At 41.1% G+C, this 15,856-nt stretch overlaps 1 protein-coding gene across 1 annotated transcript in view; it reads right to left on the bottom strand.

Moving 5' to 3' along the window:
• Ptpro (protein tyrosine phosphatase receptor type O) overlaps positions 1-15,856 on the bottom strand; it is a 198,918-nt gene that overhangs the window by 68,804 nt on the left and 114,258 nt on the right. Inside the window, exons 3-7 of the mRNA XM_035448717.1 lie at positions 15,453-15,611; positions 14,486-14,638; positions 12,238-12,684; positions 10,185-10,346; positions 5,650-5,846 (exon numbers count right to left, since the gene is read on the bottom strand). Coding sequence (XP_035304608.1) covers positions 5,650-5,846; positions 10,185-10,346; positions 12,238-12,684; positions 14,486-14,638; positions 15,453-15,611 — 1,118 coding nt within the window. The remainder of the gene's footprint in view (positions 1-5,649; positions 5,847-10,184; positions 10,347-12,237; positions 12,685-14,485; positions 14,639-15,452; positions 15,612-15,856) is intronic.

The raw sequence follows: 15,856 nt of genomic DNA on the forward strand, positions 1-15,856 counted from the left end.
TGCATTTGTATGAAATATATGTGTGAGCCCGAGCACCCACATTTGCACGTGTGGAGGCCAGAGGCTATTTTTAGGTGTCTTCCTCCATCACTCTGCATGTTATTTTTGGGACAGGGCCTCTCACAGAACCTGGTACTCACCATTGCCTTAACTGGCTGGCTGGTGTCTGCCTTCCAGAGCTGGGATGCAGGGCTCCGTCACCCTGTCTGGCTTTTTGCAAAGTTTCTGAGGATCTGCTTCTTGTCCTAACCATGTGTGTCAGGTACCTTACCCTCAGAGTCATCTCTCCAGTCCCAGACTTGATGTTTACAGTACTTGTAATACTTAAGACAGTTTCACTTAGGAAGACAAATGAGTTCTTTTCAGATTGCTTGAAATAAAATCCCAACTCTGTCTTGTATAGACACAGGATTTATTTATCCTTCATTTGAAATTGTTACGTTTGTTTCTTCGTTATTATAATGTAGGTAATAATACATCTTAAAGTTGCAGGATTCTTAGACCAGACTGTACATTAATGCTTAGGATCAATTGTTTTGGCTTCTGGGGTATCTAAAATGCAAAACTTATACGGGAATGAGCAAAACTGATGGATAACAATTTTGCTGGCAGTTTATGGTGTGCTTTTTTTTAAAGTCTCATTAAATTTTTAAGGATAAAAGTACTGGCAACGGGAATTTCAACATTGTGTTTCAGAACCTGGTTATGTGAATTAGACGTGTCATGATTTGATAAGAATACAGCTTACTCTAACCCAAATGGGGTGGCATGCTACCGAAGATTATACTAGAATAGTTAATTAGTACTCTCCCCTTCTTTGCCTATTTATACCCTTTTATGATAGTATCTTACCCACGTTTATATTTCTTTACCAGAACACTTATAGTCAGTTATCCTGTGTGACTCTCATCTAAGGAGACAAACTTGTGAACAGATTATATGCTGGGCATGATGGCACATTACAGAATCCAAACACTTTGGGAGGTAAGGTCAAGGAAGATTAGGTGTTCAAGGCCAGCCTAAAGTATATAGTATGTTAGAGACTGGCATGGGCTGTGTGAAATTCTGGTCTCAGAAAATAAAATAAAAATAGATACAGTGCGACTTTTTTCCAATATATATATATATATATTGGAAAAAGTATCCCAGTTTACCATGTTGAGTTGACATTGTACAAAAATTAACAGCCATATTGGTCTAGAAATGTTGAACTTAATTTTTTTCCATTTGTACAGGGGTAACACACTGTATTAAATATGTCAGGTCTTAAAATAAAAAAAGAAGGGATTTTGAGAGCCCATCCCATCTGAAGGGATGCTCTCTTGGCCTGGACACGTGGGGAAGGTCCTAGGCCTGGCCCAAGATGATGTGGTAGACTTTGGGGAGCCCCTTTTGAGGGCCTTACCCTGCCTGGGGAGTGGAGGGGGGATGGCTAGGGGCAGATGGGATGTTAGGGAGAGGGGAGGGAGAGGGAAGAAGGAGAAGGAGAGGGAGAAGGGATTGACATGTGAAGCAAGCTTGTTCCTAATTTGAACTAATAAAATAAAAAAAATAGATACAGTGCATGTTGTGCATGACAGAACAATGGTTTTATTAAAATTTTATTAAAATTCTATGTGACAAAACTAATGTTTACTCCATGGATCAACTGTTCATCCAAGTCTCAGCATGTCTGTGGGCATTCTAGACTTCCCTCTTACATATTCAAAATAAGGTGCTGTTGACATACACACGTGGGCAGGGGGTGTTAGCAACATTGCTAGAGAGTTTTATTTTTGCTATGAGAGCATTTTAGACATCTGACACACTTGTAAATGTTCAGTTGGCTCCTTAATCACTCATGTTGCTATATAGAATATTTAGTCTAATGTAAGATGCAAACTGTGTAGGTTGCCCCATGGTGGTGTTATCACTCTTTTGATTCGACACACTTGTTTCTAACTGTTCATGGAACACCCGAGTCATAGCCACTTATAGGCAGCAGTCATAAACCCACCCTAGGGAAATGATGCCTTTTAGATGAAATAGAGACGTGTGAAAAAAATCATGTTGCTTTCTAAAAAAAGACAACAGGACAATGTCATTTCAAACTACCTGTTTTTATAAAAAATATATTAAGACATCAATCCCGCTACCTCTTGGATCCCTAAATATCTGTTGAGGTGTAAACCTATATTTACACCTTAATTCTCTGTTGAGGAATATTCCTTTACACTGTGTGAAGATGTATCAGTGTGATTGAAACTGAATGGCTAATAGCTAGGTAGGAGGATATTAGGCTGGACTTCTGGGCACAGTGAGCTCTTGGGAAAGAAGAAAGCTGGGTTTCCAGCTGGAGGCAGAAGAAGTCAGTCATGCACAAGGATAGGTAAAAGCCATGAGCCCCGTGAAAGCACACTAAATTTAGAGAAATGGGTTAGTTTAAGTTATAAGAGCCAGTTAGAAACAAGCCTAATCTAAGGCTGAGCTTTCATAATTAATTATAAGTCTCTGTCATTTTTTGTGAGATGGAGGGATAAAGAAAATTCTGTGCCATATTTTTCTAATGAATTATTCAATCACTAGCCAACAAACCAATCAATATTGAACTGATGAATATAAAATTATTATGTTAATAAATATAATATGATATATAATAGTTAACATAATAACAAATATAATAAATTCTCAACACATCTTTTCACTTAATTCATAACCATTCTATAATTCTTCTTTTCCCTTGCTGGCTTACTCTTCAATCCCAGTGACTCCACTACATTTAATATGTCTCCTACAAGGCACTGGCTCTGCTGTCCCTACACAAGAGGCAAAACGCTAAGGAGGACAGCTGGAAGAAATACAATAGTCTGCTAAGTGGTGGGTTGAATGAGATGAGCATGGAGGTTTCCCTGAGTCTGAGATGGTCCTACTGCTACCCATGTGACACTTTCCTCATTAACTCGTTAGTGTCATTCATTCCAGTCAGTAGGGCTTTTCTATTCAAAGCCCAGAGTACCACCTGTCAACTGAAAGGCATCCAGCTAGGCCTCAATAACAAGAGCTGACCATTTTTTTCTTCTTTTTTGGTATCCTTCAGACACTATGTTAGACTTATTTACCTTTATTAAAGCCCTGTGAGATAGGACTGATTTCTCCCAATAACACAGATGAAGACATCAAGAAGAACTTGAGAGGGCTGGACAGATGTCCGAAGATTTAAGGATATACTTCGTTCCCTCTCAGAAGACCATGGTTCAATTCCCAGCACCCACAAAGCAGCTCACAACCACCTGTAACTCTAGTCCCAGAGGATCTGATGACCTCAGAGACAGAGACAAAGAGACACAGAGAGAGCTGCATGGGCAAGATCACTTGGGTTCTCAGAGCTGATAACTGTGAAGATCAAGTCTGAAACCCACATTTATGTGATGCTGTAGTCTGTGCTCTAGACTCCCAAATTGCCTGTGTCTCCACCCCATCCTCACCACATGAGACAGCACAAATTATCCACAGGACCACCATCAGTGGTGAAGACAGATCGTCTCGGGGGTGGGTCCTGCTTTGACACTAGCCAGCAGGGTGACTCCTAGGAGGACCCTTACATATCCTGCCTCTCAGGCCTATCATTTCTTCCATCACACAGTTGAAAGGCTGCCATGTCCACTCATCTGCTTTTGTTTCATTATCACGCACTCATGCAAGCAGTCAAACAGCATTCACGGACCAAAGAAGACCCTGAATAAGAATGAATATGCATGCATGTCTCCTATAGCACTCATATCTCTATTCTGACATAAGTGACGGTAGCCAAGTCTTTTGAGAAGATGCTCAGGGCCTACTTACTTTGGGTACCTAACAAGATTTCTTATGGAACACAGATTAAACAACGATTTCATGTTCAGCATCTCTGTGAATGAATAACTCCAGAATGGTTATATGGAGGGTTCATTTCCGTGCAAGCTCATAAGATAAGAGTATGTACTTATGATCAGGACAAACTGAAATCATAATAAGTGCTCTACTGAGAGGGGAGACTAGGCTCTAGGCTCCATGCAATAAGGATCCAGGTCTAATTTGTTCCACACAGGAACCACTGTACATAGGGAGTCACACAGACGTCAGTGGAGCTGACGGGCAAAGGAGAGACTGTAGCAGAGGATCTCAGGGAATGCCAGGGCAACGGGACAATCCCTCACAGACCGTTATTATGATGATTGGACCCAGCGTCAGCAACCCTAAATTGAAAATGCAAAAATCCAAAATGATCCAAATCTGAAACATTTGGAGCCAACACAGCGAACTTCATATCATAAATGTTTATGTCATGAACAAACTTATTAAGACATCTCTTAAAACTGCCTTCAGATTATGTGTGGGGATATATATGAGACACAAATGAATGTTTTGTTTGTACTGCATCTGAACCCCGTCCCAGCTCACTATATATACACAAATATTCCGACCTGTGTCACAGCTCCGTGTCTGAAACACTGCTGAGTCCAACAATTTTGGATAAGTGATTTTATCCTGTATTTGAATCAGGACCGTCTTTATTTTAGAGAAACAGATAAATAAATGTTTTCTGTCCAAATTTACATGGCCCAGGGGACCAGGACTTCATGTTTGCACACAAAATGCTTTGTCAACTGTACCATCTACCCAGCATCTCTTAAGATTAAAAAGAAAGTATTAACTAATTTATTTATGATTTATTTATGCATATAGGCATGTCTGTGTGAGTGCAGTAGGTGCACACATGTTTTGGCAGCACACATGTCTGTGTACATGACAGCTAGAAGAGATCATGGGCGCTCTCAGAGTGGGCGTTACTGGTAGTTACTGGATTGTTATATGGATCCTAGGATCTGAACTCAGGTCCTCATGATTGCATAGACAGCGCTCTCAAATGATGAGCCATCTCTCCAGCAGTCTTGAGACATTTTGAATTTAGTTTTCCCATCTGAAAATTATGTGTAAGTGCGTGCGTGCGTGCGTGCGTGCGTGTGTGTGTGTGTGTTGGGGCTATGGATCATGGATGCTGGAGGTATGATACTGTGACAGTGCTGAGTCTTGTGTTATTGAGAGGACACCTGGATGCTGGGCTGCTTCTCACTCTTAAACATCAGTCTCTTTGCCCATCCATAATCCCCAAGGACTTAATGTTGTATTTCAAGAGGACAGAGAGGATCCAGTTGGAGAGATCTTTTCTGGATCGTTTATAATTTGCAGTATCTATAAGAACTTTGCTTTGGGTGCCCAGGAGAAAGATTCATAATCTATTACATTAGAAAGGACAAGAAGGAAATGTGTCTTGGACAGTTGCGTTCCAGGTCACCGTCTGCGAAGGAAATACGTTTTCCCGCCAGTTTTAAGTCACCGATGTTGGGTATGTTCAGGGAAGGAAACCAATGAGCTGAGAAGGGAGCCGTGACTGCTAGTTAATCCGTTTAGCATATTCACTCCTTAATTTGATGGAGTCAGGGGTGGGTTCAGCCTCTCTGAAGGGCTTATCTCAGCATCCTAAAATCTTTAGTTCTCCAAAGCCCCTGGTTCCTGAATCACTCTTATCAACTAATATTTCTCACTCCTCGAATTTCCATCTAGCATCACCATAGGTTGAGTTTCCAGCATCCTTCAGGGACTGGGTGTGTTTGTGCTAAAGCATCTTACCTGGGTGCAATACTGCTTCTCCAGCCGCTGGCTCTCCTTCTGTTTCTGGCAGGTCAGGGACACCACAGACACAATGGTGCTGTTGTAGTTCTCCTGGGAAGATGTCCACGACATCAAGGCTGTAGTTGAGCTTAAGACATGGACACTCACTTGTTGTGGTTTCTCAGTCAGTTCTTCAATCCACTCTCCTGAGGGACCTGGACATTGCAAATCACAACAAAAGGGAGTTTGTACCTTGACCTGGTTGATACAGAAGATCCTAGATTTAATGGCTGTTATGTGTTTTGTTGTTGTTGTTGTTGTTGTTGTTGTTGTGTGTGTGCCTTTACAACAAGACTTAAAGAAAGACTATGGTGAACTTTCTTGCTCTGTCCCCACTCTGCCAGCTCTATAGGACTAAATTCTACCTTCTCCCCTCTGGCCCAAGCAATAATAGCAGCAGCAGCAACAACAACAATAAAAACAAGCTCAATTTCAGTTGTCAGGTACATCTGAGAATATTCCAGTGAAATCTTCATCAAAGAGAGGCTGTGACACAGTGGCATTTCATCAATCAATGTTTATAATTCCTTTGCTAGGAGGATCTTTTTAGAAATAATTGCTTTGAGATCCAAATCAGCCACTACCATAACCTTATGGAAACAAAGGAAACGAAACATTGCAGCAACAGAGATGGAGAGAAGGGCTGTGGCTCCATTAGTGAGATGGAAGGTGCTGAAGCCCTGGGTGATGTTTGAGGCGTGGGGAGGGGCTGCATTATGAAGTTCTCTGTGGAGGTGTCCATCTGGACCCTTTCATCTCCTTCGGCTACAGTCTCCCTCATATCTACAATAAACATTCTCAGTCTCCATCTCGCCCAGGAGTAGTCATGTCTGCCTTTTATTTCTTTCTCTCACTCAGCTTGCAATGTGGTATGTAAGGAGAGGAGGCTCCACAGAGGATGGAGAGCAGACTCTGTGTAAATGGTGTGAGTGAAACAATACTGTTAAAGTGACGTGAAGACAAAGAGATACGTCCTTTACAACCAGGCTCTGTTTCAGATACTTTCATATTTTAGTCCTTAATTCTTAGCACAAATCAATGAGAAAAGCATTGGGCTTAAACCTCAAGTTTAGATTAAAAGACTATGGCAGATAGGGTAAGAAAACTCATGATTTACAAAAGTGAAGGCTGACTTTAAAACCCCATGCTTCTAGGGAGTGGGAGTTGGATTTGATCAAAATGTTTTATACACTTGCATGAAATGCTCAAACAGTGAATTTTAAAACTCCACCATCTTAACCATGCATATGGCTCCCTGGATCCATAAAACATGTTGGCTAGTAATTTGCCCAAGGTTCTTTCTTATTTTCTCATTATCAATGGAACAATTTCCTGCAAGCGATTCAATGACTCTGAAACTTGGTTACAGTGTGTGTGAATGGACCACAGGGAACATGAGGAGAGGAGAGGAGAGGAGAGGACAGGACAGGAGAGGAGAGGAGAGGAGAGGAGAGGAAAAGAGAGGAGAGGAGAGGAGAGGAGAGGAGAGAAGAGAACCTTGGTGGACTCGGGGTGTTACTCAGTTGGCTGACTGACTGCATAGACTGCACAAAGCCCTGGGTTTGATACGGTCTTAGTTAGGGTTTCTATTGCTACAACAAAACATCATGACCCAAAAGCAAGTTGGAGAGCAAAGAGTTTATTTCCTAATCATAGTCTATCATTGGAGGAAGTCAGAAAGGAACTCAAACAGGGCAGGATCCTAGAGGAAGGAGCTGATGCAGAGGCCATGGAGGGGAGTTGTTTACTGGCTTGCTCCATGTGGTTTGCTCAGCCTGTTTTCTTATAGAACCCAGGACCACCAGCCCGGAGGTATCCCCACCCACCATTGGTTGGGGTCTTCCCCACTGATCACTAGTTAAGAAAATGCCTTACAACTGAAACTTGTGAAAGTGTCTCCTCAGCTGAGGCTTCTTCCTTTCTGTGACTCTAACTTGTGTCCAAGTTGTCACACAAAACCAGCCATTACAGATACCCAGCATCCCATAAACTGGGTGTGGTGGTGTACACCTTTAATTCTAGCACTTGAAAGGTAAAGGCAAGAGCACCACGGAATTCAAGATCCTCTTTAGCTACATAGTGGGTTCGAGGTTAGCCTGAGTTAGCTACATGAGACTCTTCTCAAAAACTAAATACATGCATAGCTAAATATAAATAAAAAATAAGAGATCAAATGCCTTAACTTATTAATAAGGAAATTGAATCCCAGACACTCAGATGCTTTGCCCAATGTCATGGAGACAGTGTGTGTTTGGATGTGACAACACAGTTGACCCTAAGGTAAGCGACACTGCCTGTGCCATGAAAATGACATCATCAGAGAACCTTAAATTCCACTTTTGTTCTCAACACATGTAAAAGTCACAGATTCATTTTCTGTGACTCAGAATTTTTAATGTTAAAAATGGGAATGACAGACATGTCCTTCTAAGCTAGGCATGGCAGACAAACTTCTGAACCCTGGCTACTCTGGAGGGCCAGGAAGACAAGTGGCAAGATCAAGGCCCATTTGGGCTCTATTAGGAGCTCAAAGTCAGGCTGTGTGGGTTAGTGATCCTGTCTTAAAATACAAATATAAAAAGACACTGAGGATGTAGTACAGTGATAGAGTGTTTGACTGTCATACACAAGGATTTGGGTTAAGTCCCTGGCACTGAAAACAAACATTCTCTTGGTAAGACCATGGGGGCTGAGGTAAGGATGAACTAACATTCTCATCTATAGGTTCCAGTCCTACACAAATGTAAATGATAACACAGTGACATGTACATACATCTAAATGTTATTAATCTCATTAGAATGGATGGAAAACATTATTTAGCTAGTGTTTACTCATCAACCCAAGTATAAGTGTTGTATCTACAGCTCGGTATATATATATTTTTAAACCAAAGAAGTATATTCATGGTCACTGGCAACTATGCAATTAAACAGAATATTCTAAGCATGTAAAATATTACCCTTTCATTGACAAAGGAAAATTTTCATACAAGTATTAAAATAAATCTCTGTGAAATATTCATGTGTATGAACAACATTGTTGAGTTTTCAGTGGCACTTTGGGTCTTGTTAAGAAGACAGCTGAAGGCCAGAGAGGTGGCTCAGAAGGAAAGACACTTTTGGGGAAGTCTAATGGCCTAAGTTTGATCCTTGGTCCTGCATGGTAGAAGGAGAGAACTGATCCCCTCCCGTTCTCCCCTGATTCCACAAGTGCATGTGGTGTGCATGTATGTCCCCCACCCCCACCACACACAGAACAACGAGTTTGTAATCTCCTGAAGAATAAGAATATATGACAAAATCCAGATAAATCTTACATACTGTGAGATTCCCACTTGGAACCCACTTGAAGCTCTAAGAAAGAAAGGCCAACATGGCTGTCACCCTTCACTGAGTTCTCATGGCAGCCATCAGCACCTGCTGTGTGCTCTTGGGCAAGGTGACTTCCTGGTGAGCAAAGCACATTGGGACTCCTGGGAAGGCTGAAGCCTCATCTTGGTGCTCTGTCTCGGGTGATCTCATAGGGAAATATTTTCTATTCTGATACACACACCAGGTGATTCCCAACGTCCTTGGGTACCTTTGAAGACACTAGAGGCCTCTCAGTGGTGACATGCTTCATTCCTTAAGTGAGAACTTTATGTGGGAATATTTTTAATGTGTTTAAACTGATAAGTGAGCAGAGCTCCTGTCTCTGCCTGCCTACTTTTTGAAGGTTATCTGAGGCAAGGTAGCATTTGGGCCTTTGGGAAGAGGACGGATGTTATACAGACTATTGCTTTTGGACAGCTTCCTTTAATCTGTGTTCTCTGATTTTGATTTTTGCTAATATAAAGGTATGCATAACGTCTGATAAGCTAAGCAACTGAATTTTAACCCTTGGACCTCCAGTAACCACTGTTTATCTATCTAAAGAAGAAATGGACACTCGTATCGTTGATGCGGTTCCGAGAACCCCACTTTTGCTCTATTGTCAAAACTCATGGAATACCTAGATGCCTCCCCCTCACCCCACTCTCGGGCCTTGAGGACACTCTGCCTTCTCCTGCCAGCTGTGTGGAAACCTCGAAGACTTGAATCAACCTGAATTTTTTTGAGTTCTCTACAAGATCAGTACCCTAATAAGATTTTCCCCACATAATCCTATGATGCTAAATTTCATTACAGCCTCAAATGAAAGTCATAGTTCCCAAATCATATGTGCACATCCTTGGAGACATGGTTATAGCTGGTGTGGAAGGTCAGTTTAATAAATGTTTAGTTATCACAACAGTGGCACAGAAAAAAAAATCTCAACTAACTAACTCCTGGGGTAGATTTTCTACCATTAAGCATACATCTATTTCCTTTCATGCATACTGGCCTCTCCTGACCTTGAGGAATCCCCAGGATCCCCCAGGCTGGTGAATAATTGACACCCAGGCATCATTAATCTCAGCAGTACCATAGTTTTATCTCCTCAGTAAGTGCAGGGTCATCCCTCAGCTACTTACTGATGTAAAAGCTGAGTGACTTTGCTGACTGGCTTTTCCGAGTCTCACAGGATCCTGAGGAACTAAAGGTTGTCACAGAGAGTTTATATTTCCCAGGCTCCTTCAGTTCTGCAACAAATTCATGGGCTTCTTCATCCACGGTCAAATAGTCAGTAAAGTTCTCTGGATGAAATGCAAAAAAGCAAACTGATTAAGTTGGTAAAATTTATTATTGCATTTCTTTCTTTTTTCCAAGTTCAACCACACTTCCAAAATGAAGGCACTGTAAATGGAAAAGTCAACTGAAATTCAAATTGTCTTCATAATACTTTTAAAATATCAGACCTAAAATATAGTGCCCAAATCCACCACACGGATGCGTGGTGTTCGACACACACCCGCCTAACAGAATCGTGTCCCCAAGAGTTCACTGCCCTCCTTCCTCCATGGTTTCTGTAAAAGACAAGAAATAACTAGTGCTCGCTAAGTGCCTTACAAGTTCCTTGCAGCACCAAATGATTTTTAAAATATTGATTTACTTCTAGTTTAAAAGACACATCACTTTCTCCCCTTCACCTCTTTGCTCCAGCAGTGTGAAAGGTACTATTTATTCTAAGCTGCCTCTGTGTCCGCCTCCTGCTACTTATTATTTCTTTTGAAGCTGTTACTGTTATTTGGCAACAACAGTCTCCAAAAAAATACAAAACACAGTATAGTCAGATAACTACATGATTGAATCGAACTTCTTTGCAAATAGGCAGGAAAAAGTGTTTGGAGTGACAAGATGCACTGTTCCGTATAGTAAACTGGGAAGCAGAGAAACAAAAAGGGAAATGGACTTTAAAAACAAGTAAGCAACTCAGTCAAAGGAAGACGCTAAACCTAAACACCAAAGTGACCAACAGTTTCAACTTTAGGCTCTAGTAGAGTGTTGATGACTACCACAGTCTAGAATAAAGAATGAAGAGATATTTTGTCTCATTTTGTTAACTAAAAGTCAACCAGCTTCCACAAGAAGGCAACGTGAATTCTGAAGTCCCACCATAAAATGAAGGCTGCCATTCTAACTGGGAATTTCGATGACTTGACAGCTTTTGCCATCTAAATACTAGACAGGAAAATAGAAATGACACAAGCTCTTGCTAAGACGTAACAAGCAACAAAGAACATGAAAAACCTGGTGATCAACAATGGAGCTATGCAGTGGTTCTTTCTCTTTTCATACATTAATATAATATAATATATGAATCTGGGTGGGCGTGGCAGCACACACGTTATCATTTCACTTGGAGGTGAAGGCATGAAGGCCAGAAACACAGGATCATCCTCAGCTCCACAAGCCTGAACTATATGAGACTCTGTCTCAAAAAAATAGCATGTGTGCGTGCACACACACACATACACACACACACACACACACACACACACACACACACACACACACACGGGGGGGGGGAGGGCGAGTGAGAGACTTACAGGCACACATATACACATATACTCTCTCTCACATATATGTATAATTAAATATATATATTTAATTTCAGTGATGGATGAAATCAAAGCATAGTGCACTGACAATGGTGGGGATATTATCTCCTGCTTATTTTCCATTTACTACCAACTTTTTGGGGAAAATTTGATCACCAGATCCCAAGGCCAGATTCCATCTTACTCAAGCTGGCCAAGGAGCACGTACACCTGGAAGAAGTAGTCACTTTGTATGTCTCTCAAATATGCATATAAGCAAACAACATTTATTATGATTAGTCTATATTATGTTTGGTGGTCCTATTTTTAGTTCAGAGTATTTCTGAATATAAGGTCTTCTTTAGTGACCCGTGAAGTACTGGGCAGAGAGTTGGGAAAGACTTACATGCTGTAACTTGAAAATGACCTAAATATTAAAATTCTAATCTAATGTCTATATATTTTGTTTTCTACTTTCAGGCCATACAGAATAGTCAGTTAAAGTCTCCCTTTGTGTGTGTCATCTCCCTCCCTGAGTTCAGGTTTCAAAAACACTTCGGGTCCCTTCCTTGGCGCCATTTACTTCCTCTAGCTGCCCACCGCTCACCTTCCCTCTCTATGAGGATATTGAACCCATCGAAGGCTGTAGGCGGTTTTGGTGGTAGCCAGCTCAGTGTCATCTGCACGGGGAAGGCAGAGAAAGGGTCAGACGTGGGCTTCTCTGTCCTGCTGAGTGTGGTGTCGCTGTCATAGTCCACCACGGGCAGCACACTGACAAAGTCCTCCTCGTTTTCAGGGGTTGCCGAAGAACTGTCCCACCAGTAGGGTTGAGAAGTGCTTTCATAGTCGGTGCTGTTTGGGTCAGGCCAACCGGAAGACACGTTGCTGGGGGGAGTCCCTGGAGTTTCTTCGGGGAAATGGAAGAGTCTGTCCCTTCTGATTGAATCTTGTGGTTTGATGAAGGAGTCCTCGGGGAAGCTTCCGCTTGGCTCTTCCCAGTTGTTCTTGTTCAAGTTGACAAAGCGAACAGAGATGTTTCGAGGAGGATACGGAGCTGTGGAAGAGAGTTTTCATTTTTAAGGAGCTTTTAACTCTGAACCAAATGTTTATTTACTCTTGAGTCCGACACACAGACTTACCAAGTACAGTTTAGCTTTACTTTTAATACACAGAAGAAAATAAAATTAAAACGTGTCTGTGTGTGTGTGTGTGTGTGTGTGTGTGTGTGTACACATGCCACATTTGGAGATAGAGGATAATTTGAAAAAGTTGGATGTCTCCTTCTACCATGTGGATTTGGGAGATCTAACTCAGGTGGCTAGGGTGGGTGCCAAGTACCTCTATCGGCTCTGCCTCTGGACAGCCCAGAGAAAGTATGATGAAGAAAAATTATGGTTTTTAAGCAATCATATATAAACTTCTAGCATTTTGTACATATTACATACATTTATTTATCTCTCTCAGCATCTCACTAGTCCCATTGCAAATGTGTTAATTTGTGATACTGTACATGTTGCTGTGGTAATTGAACTTCTCAAGCATAGTTATGTAAATATTCTTTCCTTTACCGCAATCAGACTTTAAGAAAACACGTCTCTGTCCCTGAGTATCTTTAAAAAACATCCATATAATTTGCTATTGGAATATACATCCCCGTCTTTGAAAGGAAGCAAAATGCACACAGGAACTATGGATTATGGAAACATGCTTTCTCTATGGATAGCGAGTCACAAAGACAGCTGGTACATCCTCTGCCTGCAACACCTTCTAGCTGCCCATCAGATGGCTCCTCGGATTCCCTCTCCACAGACTTTCAGGAAGAGATTCATCCCCACTCCTTTGTATCGTTAAATGTCTTCATGGCTTTTTGGTGACACGGGTCTCATTCTGCCTTAGGTCATTGCCCTTTGTGTCAGATGACACCATTTCTGAGGACAGACTACCTGACTCATTGGTTCTCATTTTTCATCTTTCTTAGAATTAAGACAATGTCCAGAATAAAAAGAGTAGTCGTCAATGTGTCTTTACCAGTACAGAAGATGAAAAGTACAAATCGAGTTGTCAGTGTCAGCATAAGGTGAATTATTTGTTAAGACCTTCCTGTCTTGATGAAATTAATCCTGACACAGAATTCCAGACAGAAAGGGTCTGGTGAGCTCTGTCCTGATGAATCCCCATCCTCATGAGAATGGGCTCTCCAGCCTTATTGAACACATTAGATACACTCAATACTGATTAAGTGAGGGATATTTGGTAGTACGTAATTTATGCTTTCATTCCTCTGGCCATCAAGTCATACCATCACAGGTTTTCTGCATTTCTTTTTTTAATGGTTTGGGAATTTCATACATGTACACAGTATATTTTGATTATATCTACCCAGGTTCTTGGCTCCAAGGCTTCTCTTACTCCACAATAGTTTTTCATATTCCTGATGCTCCTAAGACTAATTAGTACTGAGAGCTTTAGGCATACCTGATGCTAATATTTTCTTTCAATCATCAATTACCTATCTATACTAGGATGTCTGCCATCTGCTTTTCTTCTACGTGGACACTGGTCAAGGTATAGAATAAGCAAAATCTACCAGACCCAGTTAAGTGACTTGATGATAACTTTTAAGGCTACCATCCATATTTTTATTCAAGAATATAAAAATTATTTATTTACTTTAGATTTTTCCTATTGACTATTTTGCTTAGATATCTTTAATATAGATACAAATTTTGTTTTGGTAGACAAAATAGTTCCTAGAAATATTAAGAATTTTTTTCCTTAGAAGCATTAAAATTAAATATACAGCAGCATCAAATGTAGCTATTGTCTGGTGAAGTTTGGTTCCTCTGAAAACTTACCCGTTCGGTGGTGTTTGGGTTCGTGGCTCACACCACTGTACTCCACAAGAGTACTTTTATTAAAAGTTGCCTCAGATACCAGCTGGAAGGTGATGTTGCTGTAACATATCCCTGGGAGCCAGTGATTAAATACTGTTTTCCCCTTAAAGAAGTCTGTGAAGGGAAAGATCAGTTACGTTAAAATTAGGCGCTTCTTAATGTCACATGCTTGGAGAAAGTCCCAGTTAAATTTAAATATCCACAAAATAACATTTCCTTCAAAGTCTGGCATCGTCAGTAAAAAAGAATTGGAGAGCTAGAGATGAAAATTTGAACCTGTGCCCCTAATCCTGAAAAGTCTTTTTTTCTTCCTGTCGGCATTCCTAACACGATTTGACACAATTAAAATGAATTTTTCAACCTATGAGTGTTCTGTGTATGCAGGAATTATGGGGATAAGGTTTATGTTAGCTCTTTATTAAGAGAAAGAACAAGTATTTTGCCACTTGATGACAAAAGAAACAGCAAATGTACAAGGAAGGGTTTTTCTCCTGTAGAAAGTGTCTTATGTGGTCTCACAGGAACCCAAAATACCACATTTTGCTTTTGAGAATGATCTTGTACCCTCTCTGCCCACTTGCTATAGAAGCCCAGAGGGAAGCACTGTGGGTGCAGTTGTCTCTACATCATCTTGACTTTATTTCCTGGAGCAGATACATCACCTTTGGCAAGAATAACTTCTAATCCAGAGCACTTTGAGACTTTCTCATGTTGTATGCCTGGCTTGCGTTTCTCAATGCGTGAGCAGGATGTGGTAGGACTCTTCACAACAAGACTTGCTTGAATTGATAACTTTTTCTTAATGGTTCATTCATGGGTCAAGTAGTGAATTACAAAGCCTCCTTAGAGTGAGCAAGATCACCCAGAAAAAAGTCTGCAAAAAATTAACAGCCGCCATTTCTCCAGCCTTCTCCAGCCTCTGTCTTACCTTTGTACAGCATAGTCCTGAAGTCTCTCCCTTCCCAATAGCTGATGTTCACTCTGCTGAATACGTTGTATTTTTCCGGATAGTGAATTTCAAACAGTACCCCTGTTTCAGGAGAAGGTTTATAGTCGTATATGGAGACACTGGTTACAGGCAAAGGTTCTACAGGGGGAGAGAGAGAGAGGCGGGGCCATCATTAATCCATGAACCTCCAGTTGTTCTAATGCAATCTTACTCCCACTTTTACAGTTATGCTTCCTCCACGAGGCATTCCTCTTAGCCTCAGCAGTAATTAACAAAGCACGTTTTAGGTGACCTTTTCTGCCTCTCAAATAGCTCTCAGACTCATGTTTCAATTTCTCACTTGCAGCAGCTTTGGAGGTTAAGACGCACAAATATTAATGACT

This window comes from Cricetulus griseus, chromosome 8 (assembly GCF_003668045.3).
Source record: "Cricetulus griseus strain 17A/GY chromosome 8, alternate assembly CriGri-PICRH-1.0, whole genome shotgun sequence".
Classification (NCBI taxonomy): Eukaryota; Metazoa; Chordata; class Mammalia; order Rodentia; family Cricetidae; genus Cricetulus; species Cricetulus griseus.